At 52.9% G+C, this 22,207-nt stretch overlaps 1 protein-coding gene across 1 annotated transcript; it reads right to left on the reverse strand.

Annotated features, from left to right (window-relative positions):
* Nucleotides 1-561: 561 nt before the first annotated feature.
* On the reverse strand, nucleotides 562-20,371 carry CTC1 (CST telomere replication complex component 1). Its single transcript, XM_032431994.1, has 23 exons — nucleotides 20,269-20,371; nucleotides 16,885-17,048; nucleotides 11,919-12,156; nucleotides 11,565-11,776; nucleotides 11,085-11,232; nucleotides 8,338-8,622; nucleotides 8,102-8,230; nucleotides 7,369-7,601; nucleotides 7,071-7,248; nucleotides 6,779-6,979; nucleotides 6,152-6,278; nucleotides 5,486-5,600; nucleotides 5,024-5,348; nucleotides 4,829-4,918; nucleotides 4,396-4,589; nucleotides 3,222-3,310; nucleotides 2,950-3,124; nucleotides 2,608-2,685; nucleotides 2,022-2,166; nucleotides 1,863-1,927; nucleotides 1,448-1,613; nucleotides 1,191-1,317; nucleotides 562-1,030 (listed from the first exon to the last, which is right to left on the reverse strand). Exons 1-23 carry the CDS (start codon nucleotides 20,299-20,301, stop codon nucleotides 891-893), a joined length of 3,657 nt encoding a protein of 1,218 aa, XP_032287885.1. The 5' UTR covers nucleotides 20,302-20,371; the 3' UTR covers nucleotides 562-890.
* Nucleotides 20,372-22,207: the final 1,836 nt, after the last annotated feature.

Here is a 22,207-nt window from a genome sequence, read left to right on the forward strand (position 1 = left end):
GGCCAGGAAGGAATGCCCTCTGAGCGTCTCTAAGAGGCGTGACTCGGCTGTAGCTCTCCAGCTAGCGAGCAGCTCCCAGGGAAGAAACAGAACACGGGCCAGACGCATGATCATCGCCCACAAATACTCCTGCAACTCCTGATTCTGTGGGTTCGGATTCCGGAATTCCTGCCGAATCTGCCTCGGGCCTGGCCCGGGAGAAGCCCACGGCACTGACTCGGGGTCCCCGGCACATGCGCCCTGGCTTCCGCCCAGGCCCCTCCTAGTGCTTGGTGCTCCCCTCCCCCATACCCGTCCGGTTCTTCTTCCCGACACCCCAGGCTGGCACGTTGGACTTCCCCGGGGCCCAGCCTTGCTGACTGACACCATCTGGCCATGTTGTCTACCCTGCCCTCCACTCCCCAATTTCCTCCCTTCAAGGCCTGACTCTTGGTATCATTGGCCGACCAGAAGCCCCTCTCCAAACTGAATTTGGCTCTAGCAACAAACAAGAGCTAAGTGATGGGCTGGCCGCCAGGAGGTCAGGACGCCTAGGACCCAGAGAGAAGCACAAGCGAGATAAACCACCAGAGCTTTATTGCGGGCCAAGGGGCCTGCCACAAATACCCGCCAAAGGCAGAACCCACGCACGCAGGGCCCCCTCTTGGGGCCAATGCCTTGACCCCAACCAGAGAGGGAATATCAACAGCTCTGTCATCTGCCCATTTCAACAACTTCCAGGCAGGCTGGCACCAGAACGGGAAGGACACATCACAGAAGGGGAGCAGTTTGTGAATTCGGGGACCTGGGGTCCTGGTGCCATCACAGAACAGGTAAGGGTACAACGAGGGGGGAGGAGATGATGGGCCTGGGGCCTCAAGGCTTCCAGCAGGCCCCCGCTGCCCTCTAGGTCAGCAGGACAAAGAAAAGGCTCCCAGGGAGCTGGGGTGCTTGGGCTCCTGGATAGAAAGGCAGGACAGTCGGATCTTGGGATTCACACGAGTCAGAAGAGTCAGCTCCCCGCACTGGAACCGCTGTAGCCGAGGAGGCTCTGAGACCGGAGGAGAGGAAACCGGCTGTCCTAGGCTTGTGGTTTGTCGCCCCCACCCACCACTCTCCTCCCCAACTCCCAGCACCCTCCCATCGATCGATCGCACGTCCCTCCTCCTTCCAGGACCCCTCTACCCATGTACCCCCTCCCTCTCTTGTACCTAACGGGGTGACCATGGAGAGTTTCCTCTCAAGCTCAAAAGAAAGCACAACAGGGCGGAGGACAGAAAAGCTGGTACACAGTGTCCGGAGAAAGAGGGTCAAGGGCTCATCCACCTTGGCTGAAGACTAGAAGGGGAAACTGAGGATTAATCAGAATTCCTTTTTCTCTTTTTTCTTCAGAACTCAGATTCTTAAACCCTCTACCAAACCCTAGGGAATCTGGGTTTCGAGCCCCCACCTCCCAGCCACGTCTCACCTCAGGCTGGGCTCCAGGACCTGTAAATTGCAAGGCCACTTTCCCCGGCCCTCGGACAGACTCTAGGAGGGAGGTCCACTCACTGGGACACAGCCCTAGTGCTGTTGCCACATGATGATTCTTACAGGTCACCACAGCTTCGGCAGTCCCATCCTCCACCAGGAGCCTGGGGGAAGGAGGGGCCACGGAGAAACAGAAACTCCCACGGCAGACCCCGGGTGGCCGGGTGGCCCCAACGTGCCTCCCTCCTCACCACTTCCCGCCGTAACTCATTTGACTTTAACCCATTCACCCTCAACGACTTCCGAAGCCATTCGCACAAGCCAGGAGTTATGCCAACAACGGGCCGGCAGACAGAGCAAGTCACGTGACAGGGAAATACGTGGCGCAACGGGTGCCCACCTTGTGCTCTCACCTGATGCTGGCCTGGCTTACAGAGGTCTGCGTGGGACAGGTGGAGCCCTGACGAGTACACCTTCCCTGGGGTGGAGAGAGGGGGTTGGAAAAATGCTGAGTCCCCTCATACCCACCCACCTGGCACCCTGCACCCCACTCAGCCTGTCCCCTCTCATACCTGGGGGCAGAGACTGGTACAGTGAGCACACACCCACAGGAGCTGAAGGCTGAAGACAGAAACAATATGGCAAGAGGCACTGGCCTGGAAGGGGGCCCGGCCACCCTGCAGAAGTTCAGCCAGGAAGATGTGGGGCAGCGGAGCACTAGAGAGAGAGAGACCGGAGTCAAGGAATAGCCGACAGCATTCTGAAAGCGGGCTGTGTCTGGAAGGACTGGGCAGGCACCGGGATGGGGACGGGAGAGGGTACTGTACTCTCCCAGAAGCCTCACGGCTCATTCTGAATCCTGATCTCTCACCATCCATTATTTCCCAGGCTTGAACCAAGATGGTAGCCCAGAAAGAGATCTGCATTTTAGACTGAAAGCCTTCAACACCAGGCTGAAAAGCCTAAAACACTACATCTTTCTGGGTAAAATAATTAGCATCAGGCATTTTTATTTGGGGCAGAGTAAATCCTTCTGACTCAACATGTTCTACTAGGAGTGGAGAACACTAGTTACGGCAAAACTCCCAGAGCCGGGACCACGTGTAGGATGTGGATGCAAGGCTGTGAAGTCTGGGGAGCAGGGCCTGGGGCACTGACCTGATTGTGGTCTCGGGGGGGAAACTCAGGACCTGCAGGTAAGTGGATGGCCGGAAACAACAGTAAACATTGTGGAATCTGCAGGTGCAGGCGGCAGAGTGAAGAGGAAAGGAAAGAAGTCAATTTGAGCCAGGAGCTGATACCAGATCACAAGTTAGACCCCCCCCACCCCCACCGGCGGGCTGCGCTGTGGCCTAAGCAGAGGGAAGCATGAGGGAAGGGGCGGTGTGGAGTGTCTCGTGAGGGCAGAGGGCATACACACAGACTACACGGCGAAGTCACGTCAAAGAGAAGGTGCTGCAGCGGGGGGGGGGGAGGCCAAGCAGCCTCGCAGATCTTCACCTGGACATCTTCTTCTCCAGCTGGCCGAAGTAGACTCGGGCTCCCGGGAGGAGTCCTAGTGGGGGAGGCAAGTGTGGCTCTTTGATATAGATGTCTAAGTGCGGGCGGGACAGGCAGTCGGCAGCCTCTACGGCCACGGTCAGCTTCACGGACGCTCTTGAGGTCCGAGTGCCACCTGCAGAAGCCAAGGGGAGGGGTCAAGGGCATCTGCCGGGACCCCAGAGTCCCATCACTCGACTTCACCCCTCTCCCCCCAAAGGAGGTGTCATTACCAGGCTTTGCCCAGAAAGGGGCTGGGAATGGCTCACACAAGGTCCGTGACAAAATCTCAGCTGAGAAAGACACCAGGGTATCGGTGAAGCTGGAGGATCACAGAAATACAGTGGTAACAGGGGCATGAGAAAGCAGAGATTGGAGAGGAGTCTGAGGACAAGAAAAGCAGCTAAAGTAAATGCTAGAACATCATCTATAAGGTCCTAAAAAAGCCTTGCCCTGGGTCAAGTCACGCACTAAAAGGACCAGGGCAGGCACCTGGGTGGTGCAGTCACTTTAAGCGTCCCACTCTCGATTTTTGGCTCAGGTTGTGATCTCAGGGTAGATCACAGTAGCCAGGCACGGGCACTCCCTCTCCAGTCCCTAAGCCAAAAAAGCTCCGGGCTCAGCGGGGAGGCGGCTTGAGATTCTCTCTCTCCCTCTGCCCCTTGCCCTGCTCGTGGCACACGCCCGCTCTAAGTAAATAAATCTTAAAAAGAAAAAAAAAGTAACAGGGCTTATGGGAAAAAAAGAGCTGTGGCAGCTCACTCAGGACCTAGACGACACCGTAAGCAGAGGCCTTACCAGGAAGTACGGCAGATGTTAAAGCTGCGTTTGCGTGCGCGCCTAAGGAGCTCAGATGGCCCACCCCCGGCAGCTTTATATGCTGGCGCTCGTGCCCACGCCTGCCAATTGTGGGTCCTTGGAAACGATCCTTTCTACTAGAGACCGGTTTGTACAAATTACACAATTACACATACAATCCAGTAGGGATTTTTGTTTTTCCCCTTAAACCCCGGGGGAAATCTGTGGCTTCATCATCTGCACCAGCAGCTGCCCCGGAAGGACAGAACAGGTGTTCCTGAAGCCAGCGCTGCTCACACTGAAGAGGAAGGCCCTGCCCTAGAGCTTCCAGCTTTGTTCCTTTTTTATTTTTCCTTCGTAGATTTCCTTTCATTGCTACAACTTTTCCTTAACTGTGAGGAAGCTCGCTCACGATCTTTAGCAAACGCTAAGGCGCTAGGGAGAAACTCAGGCATGAAACCCAGCTTCCCAGTCACGGGGACATCACTCCTCTAGAAGCTGAGTCCCGTCAAAGACACATGCGCCGTGCGGGGGACCAGGCTATTCACCAAGCCCCAGACCGGCAGGAGAGCGTGGCCACGGGAGCTGCAGAAGCTGGTGGACATTTACTTGCCACCGAGCAGGTCGTCCAGCGAGGTCTTAGGCAGGGCCTTGCTGGTGTCCGGCACAGCCGGCGAGTCCGCGCCGCTCTCGAGTTCCAGAGTCCACTCGTCCTGCACGCTGAGGCAGGACGCACAGCCAGCCAACTCCAGGGGACGCTGTGGGATGCAGGATGGCCCGCCCTGCTCGAACAGCAGCGGGGTCTGCCGGGAACAGGAAGACAACCCTCTGAGTACGTCCTGCTCCAGAGGCAGTTCACAAAACACTAGGATCGGTTTTGTTTTCTTCCCGGAGGCTGGTGAGAGAGCCTTGCATTTGATCTAAATCCGCCCTTCTTCCAGGAGACCTAGACAGTAGCCAGGCACGGGCACTCCCTCTCCAGTCCCTAAGCCAAAAAAGCTTTCTGGGGCGGGGTGAATGAGGGACCAAGTGGGGTACTCACAGGAGGGCCAGGAGCCACGAGTCGGTACACATAACCTGGGTGCAGGAACTCGAACCAGCGGACTGAGGGGCCACGGAAAATTAAGTGAACCTGGGAGGGAGGGAGGGAGGGATAGAGGGAGGCAGGTGCTGGGGTCCCAGACAGGAGCTAAGGGCACAGGATGTCAGGCCCTAGGTCCCTGCAGTCCCAGTTTACCTTCTGATCCTTGTTCTCATCTCCTTTGGGCTCAGGTGGGCCCCATGCAGTCCCCTCCTTCCTCTGGGTGCCCCCAAGCCAGCTCCCCGATACGTGGAAACTGAGGATGGGCTTGGGCACCTCTGGATTAGCCCCTGGGGGGACACAAAAGTTCCTCTTCATCAGTGCCTCCTTGTGGGACAGCAAGAACAGTCGGCTCTGTTCTACGTGGGGACCATCGGGGAGGGTGGGCTCTGCCTGAGGTGTGACAGAGGTGGCTGAGTGAAGCAGGGGTCTGGGCACAGGCAGGATCAGGGCATCGGCCAGGAAGAACTGGATATAAACTCTGTTGGGAGAGACAAGGAGTAGGTTTCTTAGCAATGTGCGCACTGGGCGTCGTGGGCCCCGCGTTCCACCACCGGCAGAAGGCCCTGCCCGACCCCTCAGAGACTCAGGGTGTGGCCACGACCCCAGGGAGCCAACCTGGCCTGCTGCTTCTGGATGAAGCCTGTCATGTTCAGCTCCTTATAGGAAGGGAAGTTGCTTCTGACATTCCGCTCTATGACCAACTGGAACTTCTCTGTCCGTACCAAGCAGCCTGGAGAGAGAAAGTTTTCTAGTTTGGCAAGAGGAGACCACCCTGCAGGTCTCCCTGCCTGTCCCAGGCCTGAGCTGCTCCCCTAACATGAGGTGAAGGCCCAGACCTGAGCCCCGCCTCAAAGGGATGGTATCTCCAAGGGAGAAACCATCCCAGCCACAAGTCCAATCCTGCCCCGGCCTCCCAGGCGGCAAGGCTCAGTTCCACTTTCTCACAAATCCTAAAACACCTGTTCCTCGATCTAAGAAACTTTCCTGTACAGGAAACCCCGTCAGTACGGCTCAGTAAGCCCAAACTTAGAAGTGTCCTGCTGGTGTGCACGTCCGAAGCTATGGTGGGAGAAATGAATGTTCGGGGTTGGAGTTCTGGCTAGAGAAACCCTCGCTCCTTTGCTCTGCCAACACCGGGGTCCCAGACTTGTCCCAAAACTTGCAGATCAACACAGGCCACTTCAGCATCTCAAGAACATCCCAGCAGGTGCCTCCTCCCCAATCCTACTGTTCTGAGACCGTCCCCATCCGCCCCCTTCTCTCCACTTCTGAACTCCAAACCTATGAACCGGGAGTCAGTGATGGGCTGAGAGTGCTTGGCCAGGATTAGGCAGGGGAGGGAACCACTTTTGTCCCGAAGCTGCAGACAGCCTTTATGAGACGAAGCCGCCAGAACCCCAATTAAAATCTGCAGGAAGACGAAGAACAAGGTATCGAATATTTGTTCAACAAATACTCAGCGACCACTCTGTGTCAGATGCCATGTTAAATGTTAGCTACAGAGTGGACAAAAGATCCAGTCTCCGACCTCAAAGGACTTACGCTGGAGCGGCGAAGACAGGTATGAAAAGAACACCCATGCGTTCACACGTTTAGTGGTGGGGGAGAAAGTGTACTGAGGTTAGAACTAGGAGCCAGTACGGGACCTCACAGGGTACTGCGAGGACTTTGCATTTTATCTTATGTGCTCTGGGAGGAACCAGAAAAGGATTTAGCACAAGACGGCTCTGGAAGCCAAGTGAGGCCGTACCCCACTTTCCATCTACCGCGGAGAAAACGGATAGGGTGAGAAGAGGCGGAATGGTCTGGTTAGAGGCTGGTGCAGCCACGGGGACAGGGAAGGACGATGGGAGCGGCAGTGAGGGCGGCCAGGAGAGGAGGCCTGCGCGCCGCCGGCACCCCACCTACCTGGGCTGGGTGTGAGGTGGCGGGCAGCAGAGAGAGCCAGGACCAGGACACACGCTGATTGAGCTGACAACTGGTCAGATGTGAAGACTCTGGGAGGGGCAGGAGGCTCTTAGGGTCAAAGGCGGCCCAGGCCCTGCACCGCCCCTCCTCTTTCAGGGTGGTCAGAGTAGGGAAAGAACAGGGCGTCTGCAGCCGCGTGTACTGTGGGGCAAGGAAGAGAAATCAGAGTGTGTGGCCGCAGGTCCCCCACGGCATGAGCTCGGCCACCCATGCTTCCCGCACATGCTTGCACCTTCTGCAGGGGACAGTGATGCGGCTCCTCGAGGATCTCCTTGTGTGCATTCCGACGCGTGCTGCCCGGTGGAGCCAGAACATCCAGGACGGGAGCCAGGAGCTGCAGTCCCGGGCTGGGGCTCCCCGGAGACGAGTGCTGCAGGAGCTGGTGGTGTCTCAGCATGTGGGGACACAGCCTGGGCCAGGAAGAGAAGCGCTCGAGGCCCCCCAAGGGGGATGGCTCTTGCAGGATCTTGCGCCCCTGGCCCCTAGCCCCACCAGCCCTCCACGCCGGCCCAGCCCCCCGTCCTCCTCACTTGCAGGCCAGTTCCTCCAGCGCCCTGGTAGCCCACAGGTACAGGGGAAGGCCCAACTGGCGTTCCCATACCAGCTGCTCAAACAGGGAGGCCCCCTGGGCCTGGTAGAAAGACTGAGTCTCGGGCTTCTGACAAGAGAAGCCCCGAAGGAGAATGGCGCCATGGAGACAGGGGGCGAGCACTGGCCTTCTTGTCCCTCCACCCACCGACTGCAGGAGGTGAACATCCTGGAGCTGGAGAAAAGCAGAAAAAATGAGAAAGCTGGGGTGAAGCCCTCAGCTCAGTGAAAGCTGGCAGAGTTACTGCGGAGTCCCGGCGCCCAAGAACCACCGTTTCTCCCATACACGGCATTTCTGCACAACGCGCTCCCGCCGTGGGAAGCCTTCACCTCCCACGCGCTCCCCTCGGCTTTGCTGCAGGCCGGGAGGCTCCTGGGGGTGAGGGGCCGCTACTCACCAGGCTGCTGGCCCCACACGTGAGATTCGGCTCCGACCTCTCCCCCTCCAGTTGGAAGCCCCTCCATAAAGGAGACGCTCCCGGTGCCTCAGTCTCTCCTCCTTCCTGATCTGAGCTCCTGTCCAAATCATTCCTGGCACAAGTGTGCAACCTCCACCCTCCGACACACACATGTTCTTTCACATCTCTGCCGCACAAGTTCCTGCCCTGCTGCTGCTGCTGAGTACCAGCCCAGAGAGGGAGGAGAAACTGCCTAGAGGGCCGCCGCCACCCGTACCTCCAGGGAGACTCCAGGCCGCACCACCTTCCTGAGGCTCTGGAGCTGCTGGTAGGCGAGGCAGAGCGCCAGCTGCCCATCCACCTCGTACAGGCCGGCCGGCTGACTCAGCACGCCAGTGACCTTGCCCTGCGGAGAGGCCAAAGGTCCAGGTGGTCCCTCTTCCCACCCTCTCTGGAGTCCCGCATTTCCTGCCCCCCCCACCCCGCCCTCTCGGATCCCTCTGTCTTGCTCACCGTGTAGGATAAGAGTGTCGAGTGGCGGACAAGAGCAGGTTCCCTGTCCCCGTCTTGGGAGCTGCTGGGCACGGGGAGTGGTGCGGGATCAGCCTCCAGGAGGGGCCCATCCAGCTCCAGTTCCAGCTCTCGCACGCATTCTGGTTTCAGTGGCAGCAGGTGGGAGGAGGGGCTGGTCGTCCACACGCGGTAGCAGTGCCCGCGGATCCTGACTACTCGCAGCGCTGTCAGCACATAGGACCTACCAGGCCAAAGGGCTCGGTGCCACACCAGCTGGGCAGGGATCTGGCTTGTGCGGGGGCAGGCAACACGGCACATGAGATACTTGCCACGACACCGCCCCTCTGCCAGAGTCTCCCCCCATCATGATCTGACCTCAGCGACCCGCCCCTCCTGAGCTCTGCCTGGCCTCTCCCTGCGCTCTGACAATTCAATCTTAACCTCCTGGATTGCCTCCCTCTCACGGGAGATGCCAGGTTTTCCCAATCCCTCCCTCAAGATGCAAACCATCCCTAAAACTTCCTCCAAAATACAGAAACATTCCACCCAAGACTCCATGGCTTTTGCATTTCCCCATCCCCCCCGTAACACACAAACTACCTTCATTTATTTAACCTATAGGTACAGGGTATGTATGTACTCAGTATTGGGACAGACGTGAAGGAATCACAACAGACTGGTCCCTCTCTCCCAACACATCTCAACCCACTGGGGAACACAGACGCAAACTCAAGTAACGATGTGGAACCATATACGATCGAGTACCAAAAACCACACACAGTGGGCAAGGTTTCGGGGCCAGACAGGTCAGGGCGGGTGGGAATGAGCGGGAAGACCCAGTGGAAGAAGTGGAGCCCACAGAGGGTCCTGAAGGGCACGTCTCTGCTTTGCCAAACTGGAGAAGAGGGGGAGGGAGGGGCGACTCCAGCAGGAGGCAGCAACATAAAAGCGTTCAGAGCTCAGGATGAGCGAGGCAGTGAGAACATTGGCTGGGATGGAGGGGGAGCGTTCCTGGGAGACGCAGGACACAGGACGGGAGAGCCAAGAGTAGGGGAAAACCCAGCAATGACCTGCTGAAGACTTGATTTTACAGGAAAATGAGAACCGCCCGAAGTACGGAAAAAAAACCACCGCGGACAGCAGGGTGTCAGAGGGACTGCAGAAGGTGCTTGTTGAGAAATTTAAGCACGAGGAGAAGAAAGACGGTTCCCAAACCTAACAACCGCCCGGGGCATGCTCCTCCCACAGGCCCCACGCAGCACGCTGCCGTTCGCAGGGGCGAACCTGCTGACTCAGGACACTCGAGCCTCACAGACCTCCACTTCTACCCTAGAAGCAGGTGAGTACCGCCATCAGACCTGGGCCGCCACCCCTCGTCACTGTGCTGCTGAGCCCTGCCTGACGGCGCCTGCTGGTGCACGGCCAGGGTCACCGGTGGTCTGAGTCTGGGAGGCGGCCTGCGCGGAGCGGTGCTTCTGCTCGTCTGCACTGCCCTCTGCCCTCTGCCCTCAGCAGGACCGCCGGCATCGTGGCCCTGCCGCCTGTATTCAGACACCCCTTCCCTTCCTGTCGGAATGCCAGCATCCGAACGCGGACCCTGAGTCCTGCCCGTCTGGGCCCCCTGCGCCCCGAGGCCACAGCAGCGGGTCGCCACCGCTCCGTGTCCTCCGCTCCTCTTCGAAGACAAGAGCCCTACCTGCGGAGGTCAGACCCCCGTCACCCCAGCGCCAAGCCCCCTCCAGCAGGGCCACGGTCACTGCTCAGCAGCAGCCTCTCATCCCTGACTGCCTAGCAAGGCAGTTACTCTGAGCCTTTTTCCCTCTTTTCAGAGTCCAGTCCTTCATTTTCAAGAGATGATGATCTCAGCTCCTCCCTCACAGAAGAGACTCCCTGGGCTCATCTAGGGTGACAATGTGTGCCCAATACGTCTGCAGCAGCCTACAAACACAGCAAGGTCACTTCTCCCCCGAGCCAGCTCCGCCCGGAGCAGCATTCCCACTGGGCTCGAGACGTGACACAGTCTAACATAAAGAAAATACAGAAGCTCCTCTCTAGGCTGGGAGGAGAAACAAGACCAGAAATTGGGGCAGCTCCTAAGCATTTTTAGTTTTACCATTTTCCGTTCCTGTACCCGCTAATCACTGTCACTCAAGCTTATGACGCATACGACACAAGAATTCTAACAGTGCTAATAAATGTCAGAGTTCCCCTTTTTGATATGCATCTGAGAGAGCCTTTTTATCTTTTGTTTTGAATGCCTTTGAAACATTATTCAGATAATTATGTAAGTCATTAGATAATAGTGTAAAAAAAATTAATGATTCTAAAATCGTACCAGTCGATGTAGAAAGAGAGTAAATAATTAAGTACCAAATGTTTTAAAAAGTGCACCTGACCAAAAAAAAAAAAAAAGTGCACATACTCGATGCCTTAACGGTGCCGAGCTGGATAATTTTCGTGGTCATCCTGCTAATGCACGGGAAAAACAAGTGATTCCGACAGGTTTTGAAATAGTCACACAGGATACGACAGCTGTCTATGCACACGAAGCGCACAGCAGAAAGTGTGTCCCCTCCTTCCTGCGTGCGGGAGTGATGCTACCTGCAGCCCTCCAGCAACAGCGATGTCCCAGCAAACAGCGCCCCTTCCCCCCTAAGCTGGCCCCTGCTCTGATGCTCATCTTTGCTGCCAAGAGTCCTGACAGCTCCTGCGCACCTCCACGACCCCGAACTGACCCCAATCCTCACCTGCACGACAATGGACACGTGGCTGCCGGCTGGGGAAGAGCCGCCACCGAGAGACAGGACAAAGTGAGCTTTCTTCTGACTCCTCACCAGAGCGCTCAATCGAACCAGCTTCCCAGCCAGGTTTGGCTGCACGCCTCTGAGCTTGCCTCTAAGGAAGGAAGATGAGAGGGAAGAGGCATTTTTATTTCTTTTCCCCCCAAAAATGCCTTCCCTTCTGCTGTAAATAACCTAGCAGTAATTTAAAATTTCCCTAGCCCAAAGCTGTTATTCCGAAGATGTCCTTCAAACTCTTCCTGACCTTGGATAAGGCAAACTTCCCTTGAAGACTCGCACTCAACATCCGGGGGAGGCCGCATCATTGCCCTGACTCAGGTGGGAACACTCCCCCCGCCGCCCCCACCCCGGACTGCTCTCAGGACCTTTCCCTCCCTCCTCCCCGTTTCACCTCGCTCCATCCTCCCGGAGACAGGGAAGGATTACCTGTGTCTGAGCAGGCGGGAAGCAGTCTCTGGGTAGAGAACAGGGAGAGGGGTGGGAGGACCAGGACTAGTGGTCGAGGGGCACACTGGCACTGGGGCACTCAAGAGCTCCAAGTGTCCTTCCCCTGAAGAATTCCACCTGGCAGGAGGGAGGTAACTCCAATTGGGGAACAGGAAGAGATGGCCCAACCAAGACAGGTCCAGATCTATGAGCTAGAAAAGACCAAGAGCAAGGGTTAACCCGGACCCTAGCATCCCACCCACCCTCCTTTTTTCCCTTAGAGACTTAACTGCCTCGCTCCCTAGACCATCCTTGTGAGGCTCTGAGACACCTGACCTCCGCCTTCCTACTCACCTCACAGGTCAGGACACCAGTGTTATCTTTCACATAGAGGTCTCCTTTCCTGCACTCTTGTTCCAAGTCCCCCAACAGGTCTGTGAGTGTCCCTAAGAGTAAGAGCCGTTCCCGGGGTAGGGGGGTCCCATTTGGTCCAGCCTCTTGGGCCCAAGCCTGGTACGCACTAGAGCTCCAGGACAGGAGGCTGCAGCATGGCAGGTTCTGGTGGGTCTTGAGGTCCTGTACTGAGACAAAGCTGCAGAGGAAACGGAGCAGAGGTCCTGCAAAGCTGCATCCAAGCCTAGGAAACTACCCTCAACCCCAACAAGTCCCCCAAGATCCCAAGGAAAGGCCAATGGAAACCACAGACTAAGAGAGGAGTTTGACTGAACGGCAAGAACTTCAGGGCTCAGAGCCTAAGGAAATGAGGATGAGGTCTGGGCCTGAGGACTGGGGAGTACCTAAGGACGGGAGGAGGAAAGTCAGTGCTGAGTGACACTTTGAACAAGACGGTGCCACAGAGAGGACCCAGAGAAACGAAGGAGTGCACCAGCAGCCTAGGGGGATGAGCGTGGCTCCTCTGACAGCACCTCGGCTCTCAGCTCCAGAGAACCCCGATGGGGCTGCTGGGGCATGTGCCAATGGCCCAACCTCAGTGGCCCCACCAGGCTTCCTTCCTAGTCTGCGATATCACAGAACTCGAGACCGGCGGGGAAGCAGAGGCTGAGGTGGGAGTCCGTATCTAGAGCTCCCAAATCTCAAAACATGCTTGAAATCAGCCATTCTCCAGGCAAGTGTCTCAACACTGCTCGTCACTATCAAGGACGAGGTGCGGCACTCAGAATGTGAACAGCGAATTTATCGAAGTTGTGACGGATTCACATCTGTAATCCCATTATTCCACACACGCGCCTTCTCACGGTCTTCCGAGCAGAAGAGAAAGAATAAAGGTATGAAGCGTCACAACTTACCCTCCTCGTTATACTCATGAACACCACCCCCGTGAGAGCACTAACAGCTGGGAACACTATCCTGAGTGGCGCACTCCCCTTCCACATCTGTTTCATTCTTTCCCCAAAGGCTTTGGACAATATAAAAGGCAAAAATGGTGACTAGCACGTGTTGAGTCCCTGCTATGCCCACACTATACGGGGACCGTTCGTGCTCAGTAATGCACTGAAGCTTCACCAAAAACCCCTGCAAATGGGGTGCCTGGGTGGCTCAGGTGTTAAGGGTCTGCCTTCGGCTCGGCTCATGATCCTGGAGTCCTGGGATTGAGCCCTCCATCGGGCTCCCTGCTCAGCGGGAAGGCTGCTTCTCCCTCTCCCTCTGCCCCTGCTTGTGTTCTCTCTCTGTCTCTATCAAATAAATAATAAATAAAATCTTAAAAAAACACAAAAACCCTGTAACCACCACCACCAAGGAAACTTGGAGAGGTCAGGTACACAATGGTGTGGGTGGCAAAGCCAGGGGGTCTCACTCAAAAGTCCATGTTCTTTCCCTGTGCTTCTTTACTTTTCTAAAGGCCCAGGACAAACCTGGAGATAGCGGTTTCTTTCCCCTAGGCACCTTCCGGACAAAACAGTAAGGACATGGGTCACTTGCCCCAGATTCTTCAGGGTCTAGGTCAGGAAACTGAAGGTGAAAACCTCGAATCCTTCCATTTGTCACTGATCTCCAACTTTCCATGCCTAGCACAGGGCCTGGCACATGGCAGGCGCTCCACGAAGAAGACGGGAAACACGTAAGAGTAAAATCTTCACACCCGAGGAATAATTCCTATCCCAGCCTTGCCCACCATTCTTGACAGACTCCTCACTTCAACACATCATGCCATCTCGTTTACGTTTATCTTGAAGAACGAGAAACTTTAAAAAGGTTCCTTTTAGGAACCTTTCCTGACAGTTTCCAACTTACCACTTTTCCCCTATCCCAGTAATGCCAGAATCTTGAGAGATCTGGATCTTTCTTTCTTTGATTAGACTGTGATCATGGAGGCCACTAGGCACATACTCAGTCACCTGTGGGAGACTCGAACCCCACTGCACGAGGCTTCACAGCAATCACAACTTCTTCGACCAAGACTAACTGATAGGTAGCTCTCTGTCCCATGTTAACAGGACAGTTTTCTAATGAGATCTGTTTCTGCGTTTACGTAAACAATGTATTTAACCATAATATAGTTATAGACGTGGACAAGGACTGTAGGAAACGAAGGAAAACCTAAAGCCAGTGGAGTAGACTGAGAAGAATTACAGGAGGAAAAGAAAAGAGCCCCCAGATAAGTGTCTCCTGAGAAATTACTTTGGGATTAAAATAAGATATCATTTACTACCCATCAAATACACACAAAAACCATTTTTGCAACAAGATAAACAGCAGATTTGGGAATGGTTCAGGACATAGATGTACATGGCCCCATGTGTCCTTTGGCACATGTCTGCCTGTTGGAACGGCATGTGCGGGCTCATCGGGACACTGGGTGCTGCCAGACAAGGGGAGAGAACCACCACCTGGATCAGGAGAGAGCACAGAGGAGACTCCACTAAACCTGTAACGTTTCATTCCTTATAAAAAAAGACCTGGAGCAAATATGGCAAATGTTAAGGTCTTTACGAGCTGAGCACTGAGTATGGACTACGCACAGGGTCAGTAAGCACACTACTGAATTTGGAGGGCTTTCACTTTTGCAATGAAGGCAGCAGTTGAGTTGGTTCACAGTCTGGTGGAGCAGCATTTTTAGTTACCATTGGCTTATAACAACGTCCTCAGATGAGAAAAGTATAGGATTTTGAAAATGATGTTTTGGATAACACAGAATACAATTAAGCTGTCTTCTCACCAAAGATCCCTTGCCTTTACTGATGGAGACGGACTGAGGGGCTGAGCGGACGCCACACTGCCAGAAGCGGTTTTTAAGTCCAGGGAAAAAGTATCCTATGCTTGCGCCAGGCTGGGAAATGCCTAATTAAGCAAAGCTAAACAGACTTGTGCCTTTTTTGTTTTTTAGAGGATAAACGGTGACAGTACACTCACAGAATGCCACACAGCAGTTGAAATAAATGAGCTAGAGCTCTTGACAGGAGTAAATCTCAGGAGCAGGTGAAGCACAAAAAGCAAACTGCAGAGATTATATATAAGATATGGTGCTATTTATAGAAAGTCAAAAGGTAAACAAAACTCTACAGTACACAGCTTAGAAATGGATGCACGTGCAATAAAAATATAAAGATAAGGGACTAATACACCCCACATTCAAGGTAACTACTCTAGGACTCAGCAAGTATACTAGGTATTTACCCAAAGGATACAAAAATACAAATTCAAAGGGGCACCTGCCACCCAATATTTATAGCGGTATTATCAACAATAGCCAAACTGCGGAGAGAGCCCAGATGTCCATCGAAAGATGAATGGATAAAGAGATGGTGTGTGTATACACACACACACACACACACACACACACACACACACACACACAATGGAATATGACTCAGCCATCAAAAAGAATGAAATCTTGCCATTTGCAATGACCTGGATGGAGCTGGAGTATATTATGCTAAGTGAAATAAGTCAGAGAAAGACAAGTACCATATGATCTCACTCATATGTGGAATTTAAGAAAGAAAACAGATGAATGTATGGGAAGGGGGGAAAAAAAGAGAGAGGGAAATAAACCATAAGAGACCCTTAACAATAGAGAACAAACTGAGGGGTTATAGAGGCAGAAACAGAGGCAGGGGTGATAGAGGCAGGCGTGGGATGGGCGAGCTTAGGGATGGGGATTAAGGAGGGCATTTGTTGTGGTGAGTACTGGGTGTTGTATGCAAGTGATGAATCACTGAATTCTACTCCTGAAACCAACATTGCATGGCCTGTTTAACTAGAATTTAAATAAATATTTGAAGAGAAAAAATAAATAAAATCAAAATGTTAAGCCAAAACACTATGTGTTAACTAACTAGAATTAAAATAAAAACTTAAGGGGCACCTGGGTGGCTCAGTCAGTTAAGCATCAACTTTTTTTTTTAAGATTTTATTTATTTATTTGTCAGAGAGAGAGAGACGGCACAAGCAGGGGGAGCAGCAGGCAGAGAGAGAAGCAGACTCCCCGCTGAGCAGGGAGCCTGATGCGGGGCTCGATCCCAGGACCCCGGGAACATGACCTGAGCCGAAGGCAGACGTTTCACGGACTGAGCCACCCAGGTGTCCCAAGCATGGACTCTTAATTTTGGCTCGGGTCATGGAGCCTGCTAAGGATTCTCTCTCCCTCTCCCTCTGCCCCTCCCTGCCCTCCCTCTCCCTCCCTAAAAAAAGATAATAATAAAAAATAAAAATAAAAACTTAAAACAAATACACCCACATTTGAAGTCATGGTTACTTCTACGAGGAGGTAAACGGGGTTCTTTCCACAGGACTTTCAGAGCCTTTAATACGTTAATGAGCCTTGTGACTTTCCTAGAGAAGCTTATCATATCATATGCAGTGTCTCGCAAACTTATTTGGCCATGGAATCCTTTTCTTGTGGTACTTTATTAACACTGCTTTGAACAGTTTCAGAAACGGAAGTGTTGTTAAAAACAAAAAACGCAACACCATCAGAAGACTTTAAACTCCTGTCTTAAACACAACTATCTGCACTTGCTGGTGTCTTAACTCGGTGCCTTAGTTTCCTCACACACCCAAAAGAACATTGGCCTCTCTCTCCACCCTGAGAGTTCTTTTTACGAATTTTCCATCTTCCCCCACCTTCCTCCCTCTTCTCCTTGTCCCTAACTTGACTTCAGCCAATTTAGGAGAGCCACCAGAAAAAGAAAGCAGCTTGATGGAGGATGGAGAAGCCTGGCAGAGGGGGTTGTGTTCAAGCACGTTTTCCTCCCCTGAGCATGTTTCCCCTCATGCTTCTCGTTTCCCCCTGGTTAACTCTAGGTCCTTCTTTTTTAGTCCCAAAGTTAACCCCCTTCTGAACCCCTCCTCTCCTTACCTGTAGCTGAGGGGCAGGGGAAAACCTTGGTTCTTTCCCTGGGACAACCAGGTGGTCTTCACACAGTCAATCACTGACTGAGTCAACTGGACATCGGGCTCGCTGCCAGCCGGACACAGGGTCTCTCGAATGAAGGTCTGGGCAGCCTCAAGCCAGACTTGCTCCTGAGGAAAGGGAAACTAGTTAAAACATCTTCCTAACCATCCTGCCCACCAATGAAATTTTGGGAATAAAGTAATAGAAAAAGAAATTCGGAGGGCATGTAAATAAACAAGTACTGGAGTTTATAACTTGGAGGAAATCTTAGAAGCCTTAGTCCGGTCCCTCCTCAGACCGCTGGCCCTCCGGCTTTGGTCTCACCTGTTTCTCCTCTAAGTACCGTGCAATGACCCGCTGCACCGCTGGAACTGTGTGGGTGGTCCTACCTCTTTCTCCAACAGACCCGTACCAGTGCTTAACATGCTCAACTGGAATATACATCGCCCTGGGAACCCTTCTCTGACCATCCCAGGCAGAATGCTGCTCCCTTCCTGGAGCTCCCACAGCACCATGCACATAATTCTACAGAGAGCAATGATCATCGTGTACAGTATTGTGGTGTCCCATCTTACGTGGGATGTGGTTCTAAGGCCAACAAGTTGAAAAATAGTCAAAATCACTCCTGGAAAAAATCCTTTAAGTTGCTCATAAATAGGATACAATGCTACATAGTAACATGTATATATAAATGTAAATATGCGTAATTACAAACACTATGTAAAAAGGACATAGGTGGAGTACAACTTTTAATCATTTCTTTTTCTACTCAAGTATATACGTTCCCATGAGCTAAATCAATGCAAGGTGCAATCCCACCAGATTTGTTTTCTGTCTTTTCGGCTGAGATGCAGACTTCTTAAGCAGGACATGAGCCACCTTTGTATACTTACCACACAGTCTGGACACATAGTTGCCTTTCTATAGTTAGTTCTAGAGAAGGGGACCAGCTTGGCCTACTTCCAACGTTGGGCTGCTTTATTTTAAAATTCTGACAGGGGCACCTGGGTGGCTCAGTTGGTTAAGCGTCCGACTCTTGGTTTTGGCTCAGGTCCTGATCTCAGGGTCCTGAGATCGAGTCCCCCCCCGACCCCCCTGTCAGCCTGAGACTCTCTTTCCCTCTCCCTCTGTCACCCACCCAACCCCCCACCCCGTCATGGCACATGCGCTCTATCCCTCTCTCTCTCATATACATAAATAAATAAATAATCTTTAAAAGAATAATAAAATCCTGACAGCGTTCAACAGTGCTGAGGGGTACGACCTTTATCCTTCTTGATCCCCAGTGATAACGCTAAACCATTACAGCTCTATCCCTGTTCCTCCAATGCCCTTCTATTAGCCTTCTGGTCAATCCTCCACAATCACTCAATCATTAGCAGCTCGAGGGACCTGTCTTCAGGTTCTATTGACTTCAGTGTCCTTGGGAATAGCTCTACCGCTGAACTTCACCTTTACTCCACCTTAGCCAAACACTGTCACCCATGGTCACGGCTGTCAAAACTGGACTAGATCAGAGCACCTGGCTGGCTCAGTCGGTAGAGCACACGACTCTCGATCTCAGGGTTGTGAGTTCAAGCCCCACGTTGGGTGTAGAGATTACTTAAAAATAAAATCTTAAAAAAAAAAAAACTGGACCACATCATCACTCAGCACTGCCTCAGCGACACAACGAGCGCCTCACCCAGACTCATACTTTTTGTCTTCCTCTCTAGCTCCTGAGGGCCTGTCCACCACTTGGCACATGGAATACTACTGTTTTTCAAAGTTGTGCCACTGCCTCAGAAGCCCCTAAATTTTGTTAAAAATGTGAATTCATGGATCTCATCTACTGAAACAGAATCCTGGCAGGAGTGGGGGACCCAGGAATCTGAACTTTAAAGATTTACTTATTTATTTAGAGAGTGAGCACGTGCACAAGCAGGGGGAGGGGCACAGGGACAGGGAGAGAATCTCAGGCAGACCCACAGCTGACACAGAGCCCGACTTGGGGCTTGATCCCAGGACCGTGAGATCATGACCTGAGCCGAAACCAAGAGTGGGATGCTTAACTGACTGGGCCACCCAGGCGCTCCAGGAGTCTGTATTTTATTTAATTTTTTTAAAAAAAGATTTTCTATTTATTTATTTGAGAGAGAGAGTGAGAGAGAGCACAAGCAGTGGGGTGGCGAGAGAGAGGGAGAAGCAGACTCCCCACTGAACAGGGAGCCAGATGTGGGGCTCGATCCCAGGACCCCAAGATCATGACCTGAGCTGAAGGCAGATGCTTAACCCACTGAGCCACCCAGATGCCCCCAGCAGTCTGTGTTTTAAATAAACTCCCCAGATCATACTAATATAAACTGAAGTTTGAGAACACTATACATTTTCCCCTCGGTGACCTCTGCCATTGGATGTCCTTACTAGCCATCCATAGAGGCTACTTTAGTTGAGATCTCTCTCGTTACCTCCACCTGCCTACCAGATTCTCCACCTGGCCAACCTACAGGCACCACACATCCCAACAATGACCTTAAAAAAAACAAAAAACCCACTCCTCTTCCAACGTTCACCATCAGCAAACAGCAATCTCAACCAAGTAATTCTACCCTGAAACCCGCAGTCCTCCTATAACGCCTTCCATTCCGTACCCAAGTCCTTTAGATTCTACCTTCTCAATATATATATATTTTTTACTGTTTTCACTTCTGGAACCTCAACACTGCTGCCGTGGTCGAGGTCACCATCCCCTCTCACTGCTTTCCAATCACAGCCCTCTAACTGGTACTCTCTACACTGCTACCTCAGGAAACGAAATCTCAAATCTCATCCGATCGCTCTTCTGCTTAAAACCCCTCAGGAACTCCCAATTAGCCTCAGGTTAAAGTCGCTGTTTAGCAAGACGCCCGAGACTGTCAGCCGTCACCCCTCCACCACCACCAACTGAACTTGGGTTTTCGAAAGATACCTGTTCTCGCTCTTGCCTTTGAACGTGCTTTTGCCTCCGCCTACAAACCTCTTCCAGCACTTTTCTGCCTCGAGAACCCGTACATGCACTTCGGGTCTCAGACGCTTTCCTTGCTTCCCGTTACCCCTTTCCCCCCAGCTGCGTCAGGGGCCCCACCGTTCGCCATTAGCCCGCCCGCGGCTTCCCACCCGGCTGGGAGCCCGGAGAGGGGGCGGAGACGTGTCTAAGCCCTACAGCTGGCGCGGCAGGCGCCAACAAATGCGTTCGCAGAACCCGCGACGGTGGAAGGACGAACAGCCTCGCAGCTCCCCGCCCAGCGAAGGCAGGGAGGCTGAGAAGCAAGGTGGAGGGAACAGGACCAGAAGGAAACAGGGGTACGAGGGACGGAGAAGTGCACTCACGGAGTCGGGAGCCGGAGCCGGGTCGGCCTCCATGATGCGCCCGAGGCTACGCCCTGGGAGAGCCCGCGAACAGCCGCCGCGCCAGGGCTCACGGGAAGGCCGCTGGGTGACGTCATCGGTGGGCGCGGCGGCGGCTGCGCCTCCGGCCCCTCCCACCCGCGTCCTCAGGCCCTCAGTGCGCAGGTACGGCGGCCGCCCCCAGACTCCCGCTCTGCCGCTTCCTTCCGGGATGACTTCCTGTGCGGCGGCCCTGGCACGGGAAGGGGAGCGGGGGGCGGCCCCGGAGCTCGAACGCAGTCGGCCTGGTTGGTCGCTCCTAAGCATCGTTCCGTCTCCCTGATGTTGCCAAGCGCAGAGACGTGCCTCCTCAACGCGACCCGAGCGCGGCATTCATGCTTGTGTTCTGGCCTTGACTCCTTGCTGTAACTGTTTATTTCCCCGCTAGACCATGAGTACCTGGAAGCGCCATCCTGTTTATCCTATTTATCTTTGTAGTCTGGTACCTAGAACAGAGCTTGTTGCGAAATGTTTGTGGATCAGCTAATGAAAGCCTCTTGCTCTTTCTGATTCGGTCAACCAACTAATCATTCCTTGGCTTAGTTGGCAGTGAGTGAACAGAATTCACGCAACTCTGTGCCAGGCACTGTTCCAGGTTCTGGAGATACAGCAGTGAACAGAGATAAAAATACCTGCTGTCATGAAGCTTGCATCCTAGGACACAGACTGACAGTTAAAAAAAAAAGTGTTGACAGTTAGTAATAGGTACTATTGAGAGAGAAGGCAGGGGGTAGTGTGACCCTTTTGTATGCAGAAGGCTTTACTGTAAAGGCGACATTATAGTAAAGAATTGGAAGAGATGAAGGATTCAGATGATGGCGACCAAAGAGAAAGGATGGATGGGGGCAACCACAAGCACAAAGGCGCTATGGTGAAAAGAAATGCAAGGAAGTCAGTGCGGTGGGAGGGGAAGACAGGAGATTAAAAAGGTAAAGTAGGGGCGCCTGGGTGGCTCAGTCGGTTGGGCATCTGCCTGTGGCTCAGGTCATGATCCTGGAGTTCCAGGATTGAGCCCCACGTTGGGCACCCTGCTCAGCAGAGAGCTTCTTCTCCTTCTGCCCCAAACCCCCCTCATGCTCTCTCTCTCTCTCTCTCTCTCACTCACTCTCTCTCAAATAAATAAATAAATAAATATAAATCTTAAAAAAAAAAATCTAAAAAGGTAAATTGAGGGGGATGGGGAGAGAGGTGAAGGAGGTGAAGGGGATTAAAAGATACAAACTTCCAGTTATAAGCCACAGGGATGAAAAGTACAGCATAGGGAATATGGTCAATAATATTGTAATAAGTGTGTGTGGTGACACATGGCAACTACACTTATCGTGGTGGGTCTTTCATAATGTATATAATTGTTGGCTCACAATGCTGTTCACTTGAAATTAATACGGTATTATATGTCAACTATACTTTAAAATTTGTTTAAATATAAAATAAGGTTGGGCACCTGGGTGGCTCAGTCATTTAGCATCTCCCTTCGGCTCAGGTCATGATCCCAGGGTCCTGGAATCGAGCCCCACATCGGGCTCCTTGCTCGGCAGGGAGGCCTGCCTCTCCCTCTCCCACTCCCCCTGCTTGTGTTCCTTCTCTCGCTGTCTCTCTCTCTGTCAAAAAATAAATAAAAATCTTTAAAAAAAAAATAAGGTAAAGGGGAGTTTTTAAGTTATTTTAAACTTATAGCAGCTTCAAATTTTTGGAACAAGATAGTATAAACATTGTAGACAAAAAGAATGCTCTTGTCATCATTTGACAGGAAATAAAGACTTCAATTTTGTTGTGTTTTTTTGAGATTTTATTTGACAGAGAGAGACAAAGCAAGAGAGGGAACACAAGCAGGGGGAGTGAGAGAGGGAGAAGCAGGCTTCTCACTGAGCAGGGAGCCCCA

The sequence above is a fragment of the Phoca vitulina genome, unplaced genomic scaffold (genome assembly GCF_004348235.1).
Source record: "Phoca vitulina isolate PV1807 unplaced genomic scaffold, GSC_HSeal_1.0 scaffold47, whole genome shotgun sequence".
In the NCBI taxonomy this organism is placed as follows: Eukaryota; Metazoa; Chordata; class Mammalia; order Carnivora; family Phocidae; genus Phoca; species Phoca vitulina.